Here is a 15,798-nt window from a genome sequence, read left to right as displayed (position 1 = left end):
CTCACCTAACACAATTCTGTGTTAATCTTTCAGTTATTGATGTGACAAAAAACATATCTATATAGATTAGTCCATATCTATATAGACTCTTGAATTGTATATGTTTTTCCACCTTCTTTCTAGTCTTCACAAGGAGGAGGCCACCGCACGTTGTTGTATGGCCATGCTATCCTTCTCAGACACACTCACTCTAGCATGGTGGGTCAAATTTTAGTATACACATACAGACCATCACTGGATGAGTATTTTAAGAGAAAAGTTACTATAGCGAAATAATAATTTATTCCCTCTGTTTTTATTGATTGCCATCTCTTTGCATGATGCAGTACCTTAGCTGTTTGACAACATCAAGATCACTCACAGACAAGCTGGCCTTTGACGTGGGCTTGCAGGAGGACTCGACAGGTGTTTGATTTCTAGGGGATTGTTATCTCAAATATACTAAGTGCTTGCAAATATACAAAAGGGAAATCTGAGTTTAAGAAAATCTCCCTCCAGGTGAGGCATGTTGGTGGACCATTCACCCTGCATCCAAGCAGAGGTCAGAGGGTGAGAAGGTCAGGGTGGGCGATGATCTCATCCTGGTCAGCGTGTCCTCTGAGAGATATCTGGTAAGGCCAGTCTCTATATAGTCAACACAATCTCTTGTAGATGGAGCCTTACAGTTTCACTTGAAACATCTGTCCCATCAACAGCATCTGTCCTATGCCAGCGGAGACCTCATGGTGGACGCTTCTTTCATGCAGACCCTTTGGAACATGAACCCAGTCTGTTCTGGCTGTGAGCTGGCAGAGGGTAAGCTTAAAGTACAAGCTTTCTTAAATACCACATTTTGTTTACCATAAAACTTGGGACATTTTAAATGCTTTAGGGCTGCAAGACTTTGGGGGAATTTTATTTTTTAAATTGCGATGTAACATTTTTATTTAAACCATGTGGTGTTCAAAAAGTACATTTTTTTTTTAAATTATTTTCATTAAATGAATGTACTATATTTTGTATGAATTGTAGCAAGTGCCAAAACCTTTACCAAATTTCATACCATTCTGATGAAGTAAGAAATATAAAAAATGACTAAATAAAAACAAACTGTAAAATGACATTACTAATATTTATGTCTTCATTTCCTTATTTTCCCCAGTTAAACCAATATACATTATACAATACAACCAATATCAATATGCATTGTAGACCAATTTTAAAAGTGCCTTTACAACAAACGTAATACAATATTTTGTGATGTTTTCTTGGTTCAGGGTTTCTGACTGGAGGGCATGTTCTGCGTCTTTTCCACGGGCACATGGATGAGTGTTTAGCAATTCCTGCTGCTGACCAGGGCGACGACCAGAGACGGTATGTAACTAACTGTATGTAAACATGCGCAAACAGCTAATCCACACCACAATCAATCTTTCCTTATTTTGCATGAATTTTCAGGAATGCACACTATGAAGGTGGAGCCGTGTGCAGCCACGCCAGATCTCTCTGGAGACTGGAGCCACTTCGCATTGGGTTGGTGCTATTTTGATACAGCAGAGCCTTAACAAGCAAAAATGATGTTTTTCTCCTTTAGAGCTGATGTTCAATCTCATTGTACTCACAGGTGGAGTGGTGGCCACATGAAGTGGGGTCAGTCCTTCAGGGTTCGTCACATCACAACAGGCAGGTATCTGTGCCTGGATGAAGAGAAAGGACTCCTGATTGTGGACCCGGAAAAAGCGAATACGAAGAACTCTGCTTTCTGCTTTCGTGCTTCTAAGGTCTGTATACTGCTCTCAGCTTTATAACCCACTCTCTGGGAGGTTGCTCTTTTGAAAATGTTTTCTAGCAATCTTTGATGTCAAAACTTCTTATGCCATTTGACTGAGTAGGAGAAGACCGAGGTGGCTCAGAAACGGGACGTGGAAGGAATGGGGATCCCAGAGATCAAGTACGGAGAGTCCATGTGCTTTGTGCAGCATGTCTCTACTAGCCTGTGGCTCACATATGCCTCAGTGGATGCTAAGTCTGCTCGGCTGGGGCCACTGAAGAGAAAGGTATGAGTTTCAACCTCATGTACACTACCGTTCAAAAGTTTGGGGTCTGTATTGTTTGCTTTAAAAAGAAATGAATGCTTTTGTTTAGCAAGGATGCATTAAACTGAGCAAAGGTGGCTGTAAAAACATTTACATTGTTACAAAAAAATTCCTATTTCAAATAAATTCTGTTCTTTTGAACTTTATACTGTTTCCACAAAAAATATTAAGCAGCACAACTTTTTAACATTTTTATTGACAAGAAATGTTTCTTGAGCTTCAAGTCACATGAATAAATGACATTCGAAAATATATTAAAATAAAAGCAGTTATTTGAATTGTAATAATATTTTACATTATTACTATTTTAATTCATTTTTGATCTAGGTGAGTATAAGAGACTTTATACTCAAAAACATTAAAAAAAATCTTACATAGCCCAAACTTTTGAACAGTAGTGTAAATTCACAGACCTAAGCAGACCTAAAACTACAGAATTCACAGATTCGATCATTTCTTTTCCTTAGGCAATACTGCATCAGGAGGGTCACATGGACGATGCTCTGACTGTGGCCCGCTCTCAAACAGCAGAATCCCAGGCTGCTAGGATGATCTACAGCACTGCGGGACTCTTCACTCAGTTCATTAAGTACGTCCACATACAGCTAGATCTGGTCTAAAATTGCAGCAAATTGTAATCTTTTAGGATTCTTGGAAAAATCTTAAACCAGCCTATAAAAACAGACAAGCCTAACCAGACGTTGAGACCATATAGTCAACTTAGCACCATTAACACTGGTTAAATTATTTTGTGTTGTTGTTTTATCAAGGGTAAATATCAGGGTACGGGTAAATAATAAATTTTTTGTTGATTTGTGTTGTCTTACAGGGGTCTGGACTCTCTGAGTGGGAAAAGTAAATCTCCAGGTCCGTCCACATCTCTGCCTCTAGATTCCATTGTTCTGTCCTTGCAGGATCTCATCTTCTATTTCCGCCCCCCTGACGAGGATCTGGAACACGAAGAGAAGCAGACCAAACTGCGCTCTTTAAGGAACCGTCAGAATCTATTTCAAGAGGAGGTTAGACTTGCTCGCAAAAATACATGCAAATACAGAAAAAAAAACTAAATTTTATTTTTACTAATGAAAATATATTGTCTTTACATTCAGTGCGTAGAACTTTTACAAAAACATCCAAACATAATTACCAATGTCAATGTTGATTAGGGCATGATCACTCACGTATTGGACTGTGTTGATCGGCTGAATTTCTACAACACTTCGGCCCACTTCTCAGAATTTGCTGGGGAAGATGCAGCTGAGTCCTGGAAAGAGATTGTCAACTTATTTTATGAACTGTTGGGTATGGCTGTGTTTACTCATGATTGAATAATGTAATACAGACTAATCTTAACCACACTGGTGCACTTAATGATTTACTGGTTTCAGTGTTTTTTGAAAAATGTAATGCCCTTGTCATTTTTTTTCTTTTATAGCATCTCTGATCAGAGGAAACCGGGCAAACTGTGCTTTGTTCTGTGATAATCTTGACTGGCTTGTCAGCAAACTGGATCGTTTAGAGGCATCCTCAGGTAGGAAGCCGTAATTTATCCTTTGAGAGTCCACATAGAGGCCTCTGAGATTCATTTAAGAACCTTTGTCATAAAAAAACACAATTATTGGTTGAATTTACATGGATTTAATCACAGGTAATAAGAAACTGGTAAAAAAGTAATAGAGCATTGGCAAATATAATTTAACTTTCTTTTAAAATGTAATCCTAGCAGCCATTGTGAAATATTACAATATAAAATATTTTACTATATTTAGATTTACTATATTTATTTCAGTGATGGCAAGGCTGAATTTTCAGCATCATTACTCCAGTCTTTAGTGTCACATGATCCTTCAGAAATCATTCTAATATGCTGATTTGCTGCTCAAGAAACATTTCTTCTTATCAAAGTTGAAAACAGTTGACTGATTAGTGGAAACCGTGATTAAGGATTGTTTGATGAATATAAAGTTCAGAAGAACAGCATTTATTTGAAATATAAGTCTTTTTAACCATATTAATGTCTTTACTGTTGCTTTTGATCAATTTAATGTGTAAATGTGAATAAATAATTACATTTCTTAGAAAACAATTCTTACTAACTCCAAGCTTTTGAACGGTGGTGTATATGTGCATATTATTAATTGTCAGGCATTCTGGAGGTGCTGTATTGTATCCTTATTGAAAGCCCTGAGGTGCTTAACATCATCCAGGAGAACCACATCAAATCTATCATCGCCCTTCTGGACAAACATGGACGCAATCACAAGGTTGATATCTTTTCGCAATCTAGGTTAAAGCTTTTCTTTACTGTGTCTTCAATCGTATCTGACCACATGCTCTGTTGTGGCTTTTCTTTGTAGGTTCTAGATGTACTCTGCTCTCTATGTGTTTGTAACGGTGTTGCCGTGAGGTCCAATCAGAATCTGATCACTGAGAATCTGCTTCCGGGCCGTGATCTCCTCCTGCAGACCAACATCATCAATTATGTCACCAGGTCTGACTCAGTACAACCCAAATTACATTTAAAAGTTATCTGTATAGAGGCATTTGTTTGGACTCATGTTTGATGTTCTTGCAGTATGAGACCCAACATTTTTCTGGGCACGTGTGAAGGCTCTACACAATATAAGAAGTGGTACTACGAGTTGATCGTAGACCACGTGGAGTCATTCCTGACCGCTCAGCCGTGTCACCTTCGTGTTGGCTGGGCTTTGACGGAGGGCTACAGCCCCTACCCTGGAGGAGGAGAGGGATGGGGGAGCAATGGAGTTGGAGATGATCTTTACTCGTACGGCTTCGATGGGCTACAACTCTGGACAGGTTAGGATTACCTTCCTCTATCTATTTCAGCACATTGATATCTCCCTGAGCACATCTATAGCATTATGCTTTCATCAGGTCGAGTACCACGTCAGGTGACGTCACCCAATCAACACATTCTCGCGGCTGAGGATGTGGTGAGCTGCTGTTTGGATCTGAGTGTGCCCAGCATCTCCTTCCGTGTTAATGGACATCCCGTTCAAGGCATGTTCGAGAACTTCAATCTCGACGGTCTGTTTTTCCCTGCGGTCAGCTTCTCAGCTGGGATCAAGTAAGAGCTGATTTTTCAACAAATTACATGTTAAATCTAATAGGACAAATTAAAAAATGCATTCCACTTCACAGAGTTCGGTTTCTCCTTGGCGGGCGGCATGGAGACTTCAAATTCCTCCCTCCTCCAGGTTATGCCCCATGCTATGAGGCAGTTCTGCCCAGAGATAGGCTGCGGATTGAGCCCATTAAAGAGTACAAGCATGACTTCAATGATGTCCGGAACCTTCTGGGGCCGACCCAATCTCTCTCCCACACTGCTTTCACTCCCTGCCCAGTGGACACTGTGCAGGTAGGACTTCGGAGAATACAATTAAAGGTTTGTGTATATAAAGTGACCTGCTGTATTGATTTTGCCATCTAAATTATTTCCGCAGATTGTTCTTCCTCCTCACCTAGAGCGTATCAGAGAGAAACTGGCTGAGAACAGTCACGAGCTGTGGGCCGTTACTCGAATTGAGCAGGGCTGGACTTTTGGACCAGTGAGTCTATGAATATGATAGATAGATTATTTTAAAATACTAAATGCACAATTAACATCTTTCAATTCATACTCAATACTGTCTGTCTGCTATCCCCACTCTTTCAGTTTCGTGATGACAACAAGAAGCTGCATCCTTGTCTTGTGGACTTCCAAAGCCTCCCGGAGCCTGAGAAGAACTACAACTTGGCAATGTCCGGAGAGACCCTGAAGTAAGTGAAATACTGAGCTTTTATATGTTTGTTGCTGTGAGGTTAGTTAACCCCTGGTTCTCTGGATTCTGTCTATAGGACTCTTCTGGCCTTAGGTTGTCACGTAGGCATGGGAGACGAGAAAGCAGAGGAGAACTTGAAGAAGATCAAACTTCCTAAAACGTCAGTATTACAGAATATCTCAATAACCACCACTAATCATTTAACACTAATAAAGTAGTTTTAATTAAATTACAAAGGTACAATAGTGTTAGTTTACCTTTCAAACGTTTGGGGTCAGAAATATCGGTTAATAAAGTCAGATTAAATACATAAAGTATATTTGTGTTATTTAACATATTTAATTATTGCAGGTTTGCGTAATATTCTTGAGTTTGAATTTCACTGTTTTTATTCATTTAGAGGAATACTGAAACTGTTTTGATGAGTAACTGTTGAGATGAGTAATTGTACGCTCAGATTTAGTCTTGAACTACAATAACCATCATGTTCACACAACTCACACAATGCCTTTGCTTACTTACAATTTCTCTCAACATGTGGACAGAAGAGCTGTCAGCTGTCAATAAATGGGAAAACAAAGTAACTTTTTTTGTACATTTAAATGTAAGGCATTGCTTTACTAGTTACCGGTACTTGAAAAAAGAAATCTGTTTACGTAACTTGCGTTACTTGTAATGCATTACTCCCAACACACGTAGTGTATGCTAACAACAACAGGTACTGATATAATAGATATTTTAATGACAAAATGATAGAGAGGAAAAACAAAATAATGATGTCTAAACTTAAACTAGTTTCTGTTTAATTCTCAGGTATATGCAAAGTAACGGATACAAACCTGCTCCTCTGGACCTCAACTATGTGAAACTGACACCGAATCAGAACACACTTGTGGAAAGGCTGGCTGAAAATGGACACAATGTCTGGGCTCGAGACCGTGTCCGCCAAGGCTGGACTTACAGCATTGTTCAGGTACTGTAGGTGTACACTGTCACTTTTTAGTAGCAACAAATTAAAAATAAACAACAATAAATTACAAAAATAAGGAAGAGCAAAAATACTTTCCAGAGCATGGCTCATCCTTTACAAGTCTCACATTCATCCATATACTTATATACCAAGTACTTAAAAAAACATTAGAAAATTTCACAATATACAATATTAATCAAAATGATATCTACATTTAGAAGATTCTATGAGATTCCCATTTCAGCTTCTGTTCTTTTTGTTGAGTTTGCTTAATTTTCCTCTGATTTTGCTTTTTTTAGGACATTGTGAACAAGCGCAACCCCCGTCTTGTACCATACATTCTCCTGGATGAAAAGACGAAAAAGACCAATCGTGACAGTGTATGTGCTGCTGTACGAACTCTGATTGGCTATGGCTACAATATTGAGCCACCTGACCAGGAAAGCAGTGAGTATCCATCTAATCATGCACCAAATCAACCTCTTCATATCCCTCTTGAAGAATTCTACTACGAAGGGAACTTAAAGTCATCCAATGAGTTTTGTATTTGTAAACTTTTACTCACCTAAACCTCTGTGACCATTTATTCCAGGTGGACATGGGAATGGCAGTGGTCGGAGTGATAAGATCCGTGTGTTCAGGGCAGAGAAATCCTACGCGATGACCCAGGGAAAATGGTACTTTGAGTTTGAGGCAGTAACAGTGGGAGAGATGAGAGTTGGGTGGGCAAGACCAAACGTCCATGCCGACAGAGAGCTTGGATCAGATGATCTAGCCTATGTCTTCAATGGGTTCAAGGTACTGAAACTTTATTAGTATTATTAATGGCTTCTTTTAGGAAACCCTTCACAAGCATTATTGCACATTATTGCGCAAGCTTAGACTATGGTCTTTACGATGTTCATTAGAAGATTGACAAGTATTAGTTTTGCTTAGCATCACACCACCAAAGAAAAGAAATATTGTCATTCACTACTGTTCAAAAGTCCGGGGTCCGTCTGATCTTTTTTTAATGTTTTTGAAAGTTTTTAATGTTTCAGAAAAAGACTGCATTTATTTGATAAAAAATATAGCAACAGTAATATTGCGAAATGTTATTACAATTTTAAAAAACTGTTTCTAATTGAACGTAATTTCAATTAACGTAATTTATTCTTGCAAAATTTTCAGCATCATTACTCATGATCCTTTAGAAATCATTCTAATCATTCATGCTGATTTGCTGTTTAAGAAACATTTCTTATTATTAATGTTGAAAACGGATGTGCTGTGTAATATTTTTGTGGGAAACATTATTTTCCAGGATATTTTTTTTTTCCAGAAAATGTTCAGAACAGCATTTATTTTAAATCTTTTGTAACATTTTAAATGTTTATTTTACATTTTATGTTGAGTAAAATCTCTTTTTTAAATGCATTTTTTAAAATCTAAACAGTACTGTATAATATAATTTCCTGATTTTTACCCATAGGCTCAGCGTTGGCACATAGGGAATGATCCATTTGGCCGGCAGTGGCAGTCTGGTGACGTTGTGGGCTGCATGATCGACCTGCCAGAGCAGAACATCATGTTTACTCTGAATGGAGAGATGCTCATTAGTGACTCTGGATCTGAGATGGCCTTCAAAGACATTGAGATCGGTGAAGGTGAGAGTCACGAAGAGGAATGATATTGAGATGTTAGTTGGCTGTGAAATTAAATAATATTTCTGTTCTCCTGACCAGGCTTCATCCCTGTATGCAGTCTGGGGCTGTCCCAGGTGGGCCGTATCAACCTTGGGCAGAATGTGAGCAGCCTGCGTTACTTCACAATCTGTGGCCTGCAGGAAGGTTTCGAGCCTTTCGCCATCAACATGAAGAGAGATATTACCATGTGGTTCAGCAAAAGCTTACCCCAGTTTGTGCCTGTACCAATGGACCACCCTCATATTGAGGTAAAAACACACTGAAAATCCCTTATAAATGCATGCTAATCTGCCTTGGCTACTAAGTAAATAAGTCCTAGTACTAAAATTACTAAAACTGAAATAAAAATTATGGTTGCACTTTATTTTATGGTGACTTAGTTTCATTGTACTTACTCAAATAAGTATGGAGTAATATTAATTAACTACATGTGCATACTATAGGGTTAGGGTTTGGCTTAGGGTTAGTAGCATAATGTACTGTTATTACTACAGTAAGTACATGTAGTGATGTGTAACTGTCACCATAAAATAAAGATTTACCAAAATAAATGAATAGAAATATAAAAAAAACTAATGAAAATGAAAAAAAGTACATTACCAAATGTACTACAATTTTAATGAAAACAGAAAATATAAAAATAAAAGCAAATTCAAAATATCTATAAATGCGTCTCAGGCCTCTTTTTTGTTGATTGCTTCAATAGGTGTGCCGTGTGGATGGAACAGTGGATAGCGCCCCCTGTCTGAAACTGACTCATAGGACATTTGGATCTCAGAATGCCAACACGGACCTTCTGTTCTTTAGACTCAGCATGCCCATAGAATTTCACGAAACCTTCAAAGTGCCAGTGGGAGCATCACCCCTCACCCGAACTCTCACTATCCCTGAGGATGAAGCTCTTGAGGTGGACCCCGAATCTGAGTTTGAGCTTCTGAAGAAGTCAGCCACTCGTAAGGAGCAAGATGAGAAAGAAAAAGAGCCTTCAGTCCCTAAAGAGCTTCCTGGCAGCAAAGAGGGAGAAAATGAGAAGGACACCACCACAGAGAAGAGCAAAAAGAGAGGGTGAGAGAAGATAGATGCGAGATTGTATCTTTAATCTTGTCTTCTGATTCAGAAATGACAAAATATCTGTGATTTCCAGGTTTTTTTCCAAGGCGAAGAAGGCAGCATTCACCCCACCACCGGTGCTTCCAACGGTTCCTCGTCTGATGGAGGATGTTGTCCCAGATGATCGAGACGATGCTGATATTATCTCAAACACAACTACCGTATGGATGAAACTTTTATAATTTTTCCCTTACTAAATATCTGTGTAAGCAGAATTTCATCTAAATAATGTGTTGATGCATTACAATGTTGCCCTTTAAAGAAAATCCTTCTTTTCATCCCAACAGTATTACTATTCAGTCCGAGTATTTGCCGGACAGGAGCCCAGTGGAATATGGGCAGGCTGGGTCACTCCTGACTACCACCTGTACGATCCACACTTTGATCTTTGTAAAGTCAGAAATGTAACCGTTACGGTTGGGGATGATAAAGGCAACATTCATGACAGGTAACTTAACTTAAGGTAACTTTAGCTTCATGCTAATGCACTAAAACATATTTTAGTGCATTTTTCGACAGAATATGACTAGTAAGGAAGCAAGCTTAACTTTAGCTATTTTATATCCTGAAATGCCCCATAATTAGTCATGCTGGAGGTTACTTTACATGTTTCAGCACAATCCTGTCTCTTTTTCTGCTTTCCTCAGTGTAAAACGCAGCAACTGCTACATGGTGTGGGGAGGAGAATTTAGCAGCTCGCAGCAAACACGCATCAGCCAGGAGGACTTTGTGATTGGCTGCTTGGTGGACTTGGACACAGGACTGATGACCTTTACAGCCAATGGCAAAGAGATCCACGCTTTCTACCAGGTAAGATAAAGTGGCCAGAGTGAATTAGATTTCACTTGTTTCCTGTAACTGAAAAGTACATAAGGAACTAGGTAAGTTTGCTGTAGATTTTTACATTTTCTGATTTGAAAATGTGACTGGAAAAAGTAAATATTGTGGTGTGTTTGTTTACCAGGGTGCAATGACTACATGATTGCAGTAGTGTTTCAATTGATTTTTAACACATAGCTAGGGTGCTCCTAGATGGTTAGTAGTGTAGTACAGAATAAGATTAGTATTGAGACAGTATTGAGCAGCAGATGCTTTATAAACTCAGCAAAAATTAAATGTCCTCACATCTTTCTTCTGTTTTTTTTTGTCAGTAGAAAAGGTATCTTTAGTGTCTCTTTACAAGTTATTGTAACTTACCCTTTATTATCTACCGCCTGTAAACTAGTGTCTAAAGATGCATGTGCAATAATTGTTTATGGCTCATTGAACAAGCATGGAAAACATTGTTTTAACCCTTTTTCCAATAAAGATCTGTAAAGCTTTTTTCCCCAAATATCCTGAAAAGGGGGAAGTAAAAAAAAAAATATATATATATATATATATAATCTAAAGGAAATTAAAAATACTTAATCACCATAATTTATGTCTATTTAATGTGAAATTAAGCTGTTTCTCTGTGTTTCAGGTGGAACCCAACACAAAGCTCTTCCCTGCTGTGTTTTGTTTGCCATCTAGCCAGAACATGATACAGGTGGAACTCGGCAAACTAAAGGTCACTATCTTAGTGCTAAATTTGCCTCCTTTTTTGTGACATTAAATGTTCTTTATTCATATTCTTCTTTTACCACACTTTATCCAGAACATTATGCCCATCTCTGCGGCCATGTTCCGCAGCGACCATAAGAACCCGGTCCCTCAGTGTCCTCCCAGGCTAGATGTCCAGATGTTGACACCTGTCATATGGAGCCGGATGCCGAATGACTTTCTGGACCCTGAAACTGGCCGTGTGAGTGAGAAGCAGGGCTGGAAGGTGCAATGCATGGAACCTCTAGTTATGATGGCGCTGCACATTCCAGAAGAAAGCAGGTATTACATTAGCATGCAAATATTACCTGCTTATTTTATTAGAAATTTGAAAAACTTTCCTTGATCCTTTGAAACAAATGAATTCAGTGTACAATTAAAAATGTAATGGATTAAACAAGTGCAGGAATTTGATATCACTTCCTCTCTTTTCCAGGTGCATTGACATCCTGGAACTGTCGGAGCACACCGACCTGATGAAATTTCATTACCACACTCTGAAACTGTATGGTTCTGTCTGCGCACTGGGCAACAACCGCGTTGCACACGCCCTCTGCAGCCACGTGGACGAATCGCAGCTCCTTTATGCCATCGAGAACACCTACCTGCCCGGCCCCATTCGCAGCGGATACTACGACCTACTCATCTCCATGCACCTGGAGTCTGCCAAGCGCAACCGTCTCATGACCAATAAGGAGTTCATTGTGCCCATGACGGACGAGACGCGTAGCATCACCCTCTATTCAGACGCTGAGAAGGCCCATGCGCTACCTGGGGTCGGGCTCACCACCTGCCTGCGCCCCAAACTTCACTTTGCCCCAACTGGGTTTGTGGGCACTAATGCAGACCTCTACACTCTCAGTCCCATCTTACCTCTGCAGGTAGGTGGAGGAAATGAGATAGAGGCCAGGGTTATTATAGATAACTAAAACTAAAATAAAAATAAACAAATTTTGTGTGAAATTAAATTTTGATCTGAAACTTAACTCTTCTCTTTCTGTACTTTAGATGCTTAAGGACCATGCCCTCAACATGCTTACTGAAGCCGTGCAGGACGGTGGACAGGCCATGCGGGATCCCGTTGGGGGCAGCGTTGAGTTCCACTTCGTGCCCATCCTGAAGCTAATCAGCACCCTGCTCATAATGGGTGTGTTTGATGACAACGACGTTAAGCACATCCTGAAGCTGATCGAACCATCTGTCTTCAGTGATGGAGAGAAGCAGGCTGAAGAACTGGAGGCCGCCAAAATTCGAGATGCTGAACAACTGGTCAGCAAAGAGGATGGAATAGAGGTGAAAGAGAAAGCGGAACATGTAGAAAATGAGGGAGAGCTGTTGGATGAAGGGATGGGAGAGGATGAGGAAGAAGATTTTGAGGTGGATGAGCTTGAACCTGAGGAGGAAGAGGAATATGAGCAGGCGGGAAAAGAAGGGAAGGAGGACGAACATGCTGTGGAAAAAACCGACAGAGAGAAAGCGACAGATGGAGAAGCTGAGAAAGAAACTGGTGCAGCTGAGGCAGAAGTGAAGGAAGAGGAGGACGTGGGAGAGGGACTGCTGCACATGAAGCTTCCTGAGTCTGTTAAACTTCAGGTGAAGTACTGCTGATTGAAGACTTTCATATGTGTTACTTTTTGTCTCACTTTTTGACTTTTTGTCTCACTTTTTGTCTTCCTTATCCTTAGATGTGTACTCTCCTGCAATATTTCTGTGACTGTGAGCTGCGTCACAGAGTGGAAGCTATCATCGCTTTCTCAGACAGGTTTGTCAACCAGGTGCAGACCAATCAGAGACAACGATATAATGAGCTCATGCAGGCCTTTACGATGAGTGCTGCAGAAACAGCCCGCAAGACTCGCGAATTCCGGTCCCCTCCACAGGAACAGGTACTGTACAGCCGCTATACATATGTGTATGTATATATATACACACACACACACACACACACACACACACACACACACACACACACACACACACACACACACACACACACACACACACACACACACATATATATATATATACATTTTTTGTAAGAAAAAGCTAAAATTGTATAAACTCTGTATATTCAGGTGAACATGTTGATGAACTTTAAGAATTGTCCAGAGGATCAAGATAGCCCTGTTCCTGTGGATGTCCGGAATGGCCTGATGACATTTCACCATGACCTTTTGGGTCACTGTGGTTGGTTTAACCTACTGTCTCTGTTTAATACGAAGACCAGTATCATTACAGTCCATGTTTATTCCTTTTAGCATGTCACTCCTGTTTCCATATGCATTTTTATGCAATGTAAGGAGTCATATGGATTCTCTTTCTCTGTCATAGGTGTGCATATTGAAGAGGAGGAGGAAGAAGAGGTGGTGGACACCTCTCTCCGTGGGCGCCTCTTGAGGCTGGTGGAGAAAGTTAGGAGCTTACGCAAGAAGCCGGAGGCAGAGCCTGAACCTGAAGAAGACAAAAAACCCAGTAAAAGATTTTGTTTTTTACTTCATATTAGACTTCCGTGTCCCATCTTGTTATCATAATTACATGAACATCTGCTCTTGTGTCACAGGTACTCTGCAGGAGTTGATCTCCCACACCATGATCCACTGGGCTCAGGAGTCGTTCATTCAGAACCCTGAGCTGGTGCGGCTCATGTTCAGTCTGCTACACCGGCAGTATGATGCCCTGGGTGAGCTGATCCGAGCATTGCCCAAAGCCTACACTATCAACGCTGTGTCTGTGCAAGACACAATGGAGCTACTGGAGTGTCTGGGGCAGATCCGATCCCTGCTCATTGTTCAGATGGGGCCAGAAGAGGAGAGGCTGATGATCCAAAGTATTGGGTGAGTGCATGATCGCACCCTTAAAAAGTCCTTTAACTTAAAATGGTACCAATAATTGCAACTGCAATAGAGACACTGTGAGACATTTCCACCACCCAAGAGTTGAAACCATCTTCTGTTTTTCTTTCAGAAATATTATGAGCAACAGGGTATTCTACCAGCACCCCAACCTGATGAGAGCTCTGGGAATGCATGAGACAGTCATGGAGGTTATGGTGAACGTACTTGGAGGTGGCGATTCAAAGGTACACAGTTTATATTTTTAACATATTTTTATGCAATGTTTCATTTGAATAATCAATTGGTTTGAAAGATTTAATTTGATTTGCATTTGCTCTGGGCAGGAGATCAGATTCCCTCGAATGGTGACCAACTGCTGTCGTTTCCTGTGTTATTTCTGTCGTATCAGCAGACAGAATCAGCGTTCAATGTTCGATCATCTGGGCTACCTCCTGCAGAACAGTGGGATTGGGCTGGGTAAAGCCCGATTCTTAAAGAAACCCACTTTCCTTTTTAAGAACTTTTCATCTCCAGAATGTACACTTATGTTTAGCCTAGTTAAAATTAAATTAAATCAAAACTCAGCTATAAATTGATATTATTGAGTTTTGTATCAATCAACCAGTGATCACTGTTTCAGGAATGCGTGGCTCTACTCCTCTTGATGTTGCTGCTGCATCCTGTATCGATAACAATGAACTTGCTCTGGCTCTCCAAGAGCAAGATTTGGAGATGGTGCGTCATCCTAAAGTACAGATGGAAATCTTTGTGACCAGTTTTTGTGGCTCCTACAAAAATCTGTTTGTCTCTTTTTGTGCAGGTGGTGAAGTACTTGGCTGGTTGTGGCCTACAGAGCTGCCCCATGCTCTTATCAAAAGGTTACCCTGATATTGGGTGGAATCCATGTGGAGGAGAGAAGTATCTGGATTTCCTGCGCTTTGCTGTATTTGTTAATGGTTTGTATTTATGATGCGATTATGATTGTGTCTAACTAAACAAAGGAAAGTATACAGTATTATGCATAAAATTTAGTTTTTTAGTGTGCGAACTGCGAAGTGCAAATAATGTTGACATGACAAAAATAAAACAAAATAAATAATAACAAAAATATATAGTTTAATTAAAGGTTTTGTATAATGCTCTGCTTTCAGGAGAGAGCGTGGAGGAGAATGCTAACGTGGTGGTCCGGCTGCTGATCAGGAGGCCTGAGTGTTTTGGTCCTGCACTGAGAGGAGAAGGGGGCAATGGTCTGCTTGCTGCCATTGAAGAGGCCATTAAGATCTCAGAAGATCCTGCAAGAGATGGACCCACTGTTAAAAAAGACAGACGCTTCCCAATGTATGGGCAAAGCACCTCTGTACTAGATTACCGTCTGGTATATTAAAGTAATTTTATCCTGATCAGTGCTTCCACCAGTTTCACATGTCCACCATTACTCCAACCCACACAGAACAACAACCTGCGCACGCGCTAACATTTTCACACACGAAAGCACCTTGTGCGAAGTGAATAGGGGAAATAACATGTTAACTCACTGTTTGGTTTTACAGTGGTATGTAGAGAGGTTTTTGAGTGTTTCTTGTTCATCATGTGAAAGGTTTGGAGGTGAGGAGCAGCATGAGGAGAATAGAGTTCACCTGGGAAATGCCATCATGTCCTTTTACTCAGCTCTTATTGATTTGCTGGGTCGCTGTGCTCCTGAAATGCACGTAAGTGTGTTTGTACTCTATGTAACTGCTTGAGTGGTACTCAATGAGA

At 40.2% G+C, this 15,798-nt stretch overlaps 1 protein-coding gene and 1 long non-coding RNA gene across 9 annotated transcripts in view; one reads left to right on the top strand and one right to left on the bottom strand.

Moving 5' to 3' along the window:
• ryr1a (ryanodine receptor 1a (skeletal)) overlaps positions 1-15,798 on the top strand; it is a 48,102-nt gene that overhangs the window by 4,555 nt on the left and 27,749 nt on the right. For all 6 annotated transcript variants that reach the window (XM_079599317.1, XM_079599316.1, XM_079599313.1 and 3 more), the window contains exons 5-47: positions 124-198; positions 327-405; positions 499-611; positions 696-795; positions 1,257-1,353; positions 1,438-1,512; positions 1,604-1,760; positions 1,872-2,036; positions 2,543-2,664; positions 2,905-3,094; positions 3,242-3,377; positions 3,511-3,606; positions 4,221-4,339; positions 4,433-4,566; positions 4,651-4,892; positions 4,971-5,163; positions 5,238-5,454; positions 5,540-5,644; positions 5,752-5,855; positions 5,934-6,017; positions 6,671-6,830; positions 7,127-7,274; positions 7,420-7,625; positions 8,299-8,473; positions 8,552-8,760; positions 9,219-9,577; positions 9,657-9,783; positions 9,910-10,070; positions 10,270-10,432; positions 11,088-11,174; positions 11,262-11,488; positions 11,643-12,087; positions 12,215-12,799; positions 12,892-13,092; positions 13,282-13,393; positions 13,538-13,678; positions 13,767-14,040; positions 14,171-14,285; positions 14,385-14,517; positions 14,681-14,775; positions 14,861-14,996; positions 15,192-15,378; positions 15,638-15,749. In XM_079599317.1, the coding sequence (XP_079455443.1) occupies positions 124-198; positions 327-405; positions 499-611; positions 696-795; positions 1,257-1,353; positions 1,438-1,512; positions 1,604-1,760; positions 1,872-2,036; positions 2,543-2,664; positions 2,905-3,094; positions 3,242-3,377; positions 3,511-3,606; positions 4,221-4,339; positions 4,433-4,566; positions 4,651-4,892; positions 4,971-5,163; positions 5,238-5,454; positions 5,540-5,644; positions 5,752-5,855; positions 5,934-6,017; positions 6,671-6,830; positions 7,127-7,274; positions 7,420-7,625; positions 8,299-8,473; positions 8,552-8,760; positions 9,219-9,577; positions 9,657-9,783; positions 9,910-10,070; positions 10,270-10,432; positions 11,088-11,174; positions 11,262-11,488; positions 11,643-12,087; positions 12,215-12,799; positions 12,892-13,092; positions 13,282-13,393; positions 13,538-13,678; positions 13,767-14,040; positions 14,171-14,285; positions 14,385-14,517; positions 14,681-14,775; positions 14,861-14,996; positions 15,192-15,378; positions 15,638-15,749 (7,161 nt within the window). The remainder of the gene's footprint in view (positions 1-123; positions 199-326; positions 406-498; positions 612-695; positions 796-1,256; positions 1,354-1,437; positions 1,513-1,603; positions 1,761-1,871; positions 2,037-2,542; positions 2,665-2,904; positions 3,095-3,241; positions 3,378-3,510; positions 3,607-4,220; positions 4,340-4,432; positions 4,567-4,650; positions 4,893-4,970; positions 5,164-5,237; positions 5,455-5,539; positions 5,645-5,751; positions 5,856-5,933; positions 6,018-6,670; positions 6,831-7,126; positions 7,275-7,419; positions 7,626-8,298; positions 8,474-8,551; positions 8,761-9,218; positions 9,578-9,656; positions 9,784-9,909; positions 10,071-10,269; positions 10,433-11,087; positions 11,175-11,261; positions 11,489-11,642; positions 12,088-12,214; positions 12,800-12,891; positions 13,093-13,281; positions 13,394-13,537; positions 13,679-13,766; positions 14,041-14,170; positions 14,286-14,384; positions 14,518-14,680; positions 14,776-14,860; positions 14,997-15,191; positions 15,379-15,637; positions 15,750-15,798) is intronic.
• On the bottom strand, positions 1,129-6,825 carry LOC306991459. 3 transcript variants are annotated; one of them, XR_013796100.1, is made up of 5 exons: positions 6,697-6,825; positions 6,376-6,414; positions 3,257-3,339; positions 2,903-3,025; positions 1,129-1,676 (listed from the first exon to the last, which is right to left on the bottom strand). It is a non-coding gene; the product is annotated as an uncharacterized lncRNA (long non-coding RNA). The 3 variants fall into 3 exon arrangements; XR_013796101.1 differs by lacking the exon at positions 1,129-1,676 and having other exon boundaries at positions 2,697-3,025; XR_013796102.1 differs by lacking the exon at positions 1,129-1,676 and having other exon boundaries at positions 2,697-3,025; positions 6,380-6,414.

This window comes from Phoxinus phoxinus, assembly GCF_949152265.1.
Source record: "Phoxinus phoxinus genome assembly, chromosome: 23".
NCBI classification, from domain to species: domain Eukaryota; kingdom Metazoa; phylum Chordata; class Actinopteri; order Cypriniformes; family Leuciscidae; genus Phoxinus; species Phoxinus phoxinus.
The sequence above is the reverse complement of the archived record's forward strand: the minus strand, read 5'-3'. Positions and strand labels throughout refer to the sequence as shown.